The 4,284-nt window shown below is 47.0% G+C and overlaps 1 protein-coding gene across 1 annotated transcript in view; it reads right to left on the bottom strand.

Annotated features, from left to right (window-relative positions):
• Position 1: 1 nt before the first annotated feature.
• The window catches only part of LOC112104972 (pepsin A-like), a gene marked incomplete at its 3' end in the record, with an annotated part of 10,763 nt that continues 6,480 nt past the window's right edge, over positions 2-4,284 (bottom strand). The window contains exons 4-7 of the mRNA XM_026650515.1: positions 3,478-3,596; positions 2,498-2,697; positions 534-650; positions 2-26 (exon numbers count right to left, since the gene is read on the bottom strand). Of these exons, the coding sequence (XP_026506300.1) occupies positions 2-26; positions 534-650; positions 2,498-2,697; positions 3,478-3,596 (461 nt within the window). The remainder of the gene's footprint in view (positions 27-533; positions 651-2,497; positions 2,698-3,477; positions 3,597-4,284) is intronic.

Genomic DNA, 4,284 nt, shown 5'->3' with positions numbered 1-4,284 from the left:
CGATGGTCTCTCCGTTCATAGTAATGCTGGAAGAGAGAGTCAGGGGGAACGTCCCTAGAAACACGCCCAATCTCATTCCCACTCAGCCCACGAGGCAGCAGTGAGAGGCCTGCAGGGTGGAGCTGCCCCACCGCCCCCTTGCTACGACTGCCAAGAACTTTCCCCTGATGTTTCAGCCTCAACCTTCCTTGGCTATTGCCCGTCGCGCCTCATCCTACAACCTTCTGAGACTGTGACCGATCTAGCCTGGGGGTCACAAACAGATGTCAAGGGGTCGTGACCACCAAGCCCTTTCCTTTATTGCTAAGCAGAACTGGCCAGATGAAGGTTCCTGGTGTGAACGAGGTGGAGAACGACTGATCTAACCTCCTCGCTGGTGAGCCCCTTTCCTATAGCTCCAAGGGAGGCATGATTCTGACTCCCGTGTCTCTCATCTTGTCTAGACTCTGTAATTTAAGCTTCCCCTACATCTCCTTTTGCCTGTCTCCTCAAGGTGGCACAATGAAGGGGAAGGGCCAAGGGGTGGGTGATACCTGTCCATGGTGATTTCCCAGTAAGTCTCAGCAGAGAGAGGGATCCAGTTGAGGCTCCCAGAGTAGTAAGATGAGTCGATGCCACCAAACATCACGAAGCTTCCACTCTGCTCATCACTGGAGAAGGGAGAAAGGAGAGTCAAGGAAGATCCATGAATGATCGGCTAACAAGACAATAGGAAACGCGCCATCTGTTAGAAAAGGACCACAGCTGGGGAGTGCTGGGGTAGAGTCAGAGCTGGGCACATCAGCATCTAGTAGCAGAGTAAGGACAAGATGGTTGGATGAGAGCGGTGTCTCACCCCCTACTTTAATATCACTTTCCCCTGTCTCTTGCTAGATCTCAAAAGCTAATCATGATTGGACCTGCCCTAAAACTGGATAGGAGACCTTCAAGGAAAGGCCCAGGTGTTTGAGGCAGTGGTGTCAGTCACTCAGTAGGTGCTGCTCTTCCCTCTGAGTCAGTACCAAGCAGATGGTTCTGTCTGGTGCTAGAAGATGCTAAGTGAGGGAACCATGTGGGTGACACGTTTGGGGGAACTTTTCCCCCAGGAGTCAACGTAATACAGATGACCTACTTCGGCACTGGGCAGTGCTTGATATGGCCCTGATGCTTTAATGTAATCATTAGAGATAGTAGTGTTCATTTCTGATCCCAAAAACTTACATCACCAGCATAGAATGTGTGATGTTGCACTCCATATGATTTTATGAAAATATGCTAATGAGTGTGAATATAATAGAACTGGAATATGCTTCATGCAAAAGGTCTCTTGTAAGGTATCATTACAAAGCTTATAATCTACTGAGTATGTTCATCCTATGTGTATAAATGTATTATTCTTGTATCTGAAACTAGAAATATGAAATATAACTCTGAAGTCCCATTGTAGTTATGCAAAGTGTGGGCCATTAATGGTGGTTTGGAATCTTGATGGCTCCCATCAACTAGGACAATTGGTTGTAAATGGCTCTGTTTACTTGCAAGCCTTCCTGTCAGTCAGGCCAGGAAAAATGAAGGCTTGGAGTCTCACAGGACATGTGACCATGTCACCTGATACTGCAATCCATCTTAAACCTGGGGCTTTTCCATTTAGAAGGAGGCGTAGGGAGAGACAAAAGATTCCTGCCTTGTATCAAAGCTATAAAAGGGGGTGGAACAGAACAAAGGAGGCTTCCAGTCATGAGAAACGCCTAGTTTCCACCTAAGATGCCTGTTGGAACTAACAAAGACTGTACCGGCGAAAGGACTGGGCCCAGACTAGGAAGGAGTCTAGTCTGTGAAAGAAGCTTATTGGAACATCTCTGAGGGTGAGATTTTACCTGTAATCAGTTTCTTAATGTATTAGGCTTAGACTTGCGTGCTTTTGCTTTATTTTGTTTGGTGACTTACTTTGTTCTGTCTGTTATTACTTGGAACCACTTAAATCCTACTTTTTATACTTAATAAAATCACTCTTGTTTATTAGTAAACCCAGAGTAAGTGATCAATACCTGGGGCAGCAAACAGCTGTGCATATCTCTCTATCAGTGTTATTAGATGCTGGACAATGTATGAGTTTACCCTGTATAAGCTTTGTACAGAGTAATACGAATTTATTTGGGGTTTGGATCCCATTGGGAACTGAGTGTCGGGTGCTGGAGATAGGTGACCTGCTGAGCAGTTTTTGGTTAAAGTCTGCAGCTTCAGGAGCGTTGACCAGACATGGGTCTGTGTTGCAGCAGGTTAGCATGTCTGGCTCAACAAGGCAGGGTTCTGGAGTCCCAAGCTGGCAGGGAAAAGGGGCTCAGAGGTAACTTCAGCACCTCAGGTAACAGTCCCAAGGGGTTCTCTGTGACCAAACCCGTCACAGCTGCTTTTGGGGAATTCTGATGCAAACGTTGCAGGGATCACTCAGTGTAAGAGGCGCTATAGGAACGGTAATCTCACTGCAGCAGATGGGCTGTTTCCAGCCCTGACTTACGAGCTCAGGTAGACGGAGAAGAGGTCCTGGGACACCAAACCCTCATTCATCATGTTGTCGAAGACGGGGGTAGCTCCAGAAGAGGCAATGCTTGGGAAGGCCAGACCCAGGATCCCATCAAATTGGGAGTACTCAAAGGCTGAGCCGGGCTCAGTTTCACTCAGGCCAAAGATCTGTTTGGTGACCACAATGCCTCCAACCTTGGGGGAGGGATGGGGACAATCAGACACATGCTACATCCGAGGAGAAGCTGTTAAGTCCTACCAGAGGGAACTTCTTAGGTGGGGAGTTCTCAGAGGCTGAACTCTGTTCTCCCCCCATATAGGAGCAGCCTATGAATGACGATTACGTGTGTAGGCGCTAATGGGTCTGACTTTGATTTCATTCTTTGTGAAATCGTTCAACTGAAGTGGGCAGAGTTACCAGCATGAGATCAGAATGAGGCCTCAGCATTGAGAATAGTTTGAATGGGTATTATATGTATTAACAATCCTATAAAAACCCTTTGATCACCTAGGATTTAGCAGTTGTTCCTATTCTGGATGCCACACTCACTCCACACTTCATGCCAACAGCAGAGGGAAAACTGAGATCCTCCTGCTCTAAAAGCCTCCCTGCCATACAAAGGAGAAACTCCTATAGTCACTGACTCTATAGGACCTATGGCACACAGCAGAGCAGCTCTATTCCATACAGTAGGGAGCAGAGGTGCTGTACACCCTACCCTCTTCAATATGAGCCAACCTATGAGATGCACTCTGTAAGTGGGTAAAACAGAATCTAAATGAACATGATACAAAAATTCAGATGATCTCTGGCTTGCTCTGTGTTTCCCACCTCTTTCTCCGGTTTTATCTGCTCTCTTCTCTACCCTTTCTCTATCCCCCTCTCCCGGTTTACTCCACGTGGAATTCCTCTTTAGATTCCTAGATGCGTCTTGTCCTCATAACTCCTAATCTTGATCCTTTCTTGTGATTTACCTGGACGGTGTCGTAGGCCAGGAATCCAGTCATGCTGCCACTGCCATACTGGATGGAGAGACTCTCATTAGTGGCCTCATAGGTGGAGGAGTCTGATGGGTTGAATTGGTTGTGGTTTGCTGCAAGTACAGAAGAGTCAGATGGTCACAGACTGACACTTGTAACTCTCCCCATGTGTTGTATAGAGAGCCTGGATGCCTAAACAGGCTATGAATTCCTTAGTGGGGGCAGGGTGCCTAAGAGGCAAGCATTGCAGTGCTCAGCATTGCCCCACCTAAGTGCCTTTCTGGATCTAGCTTCTGGTCTGACTAGGGCCTGTTTCCCCTCTAACACCATGTAGTACATGGAGGAACAATGGAGGGAGATCGACTGCTGTCTGGCTTCTGAGGTGGATAAAAATAGACGATTAAAAAAAATCCTATTTAAAATTAACCTTGATATTAGTGTAAGCAGAGTCAGGATGAGCTCTACCCTGACATCTGGTGGTGAATTATGGCGAGTGTGGAAAAGAACTCCAGGGGCTGATCTTGTTTGCATAGGCACACCCACTCACCTGGCATGAAACACAGCAACTGAAAGTGGTTACTTTGGCTGGTGTGGGATCCCCAGTTTCTCTATTATTGGGGCAGGAAGAATAAAGTTTTGTTACCCTGATTCTGTGAATCAAGGCCAGTGGAACTGTTGTATGACAGAAGGACTGAGTGAGTCCTTCACCATTAGCTAAGTAGCACTTGCTTGACAAGGGGCATGGGTTACAAAACCCAGTGAATTGAGAGAGGATGGGGACAGGTATTTGTACCTGATGGT

This window comes from Terrapene carolina, unplaced genomic scaffold, assembly GCF_002925995.2.
Source record: "Terrapene carolina triunguis isolate 2854851 unplaced genomic scaffold, T_m_triunguis-2.0 Scaffold90, whole genome shotgun sequence".
NCBI classification, from domain to species: Eukaryota; Metazoa; Chordata; order Testudines; family Emydidae; genus Terrapene; species Terrapene triunguis.
The sequence above is the reverse complement of the archived record's forward strand: the minus strand, read 5'-3'. Positions and strand labels throughout refer to the sequence as shown.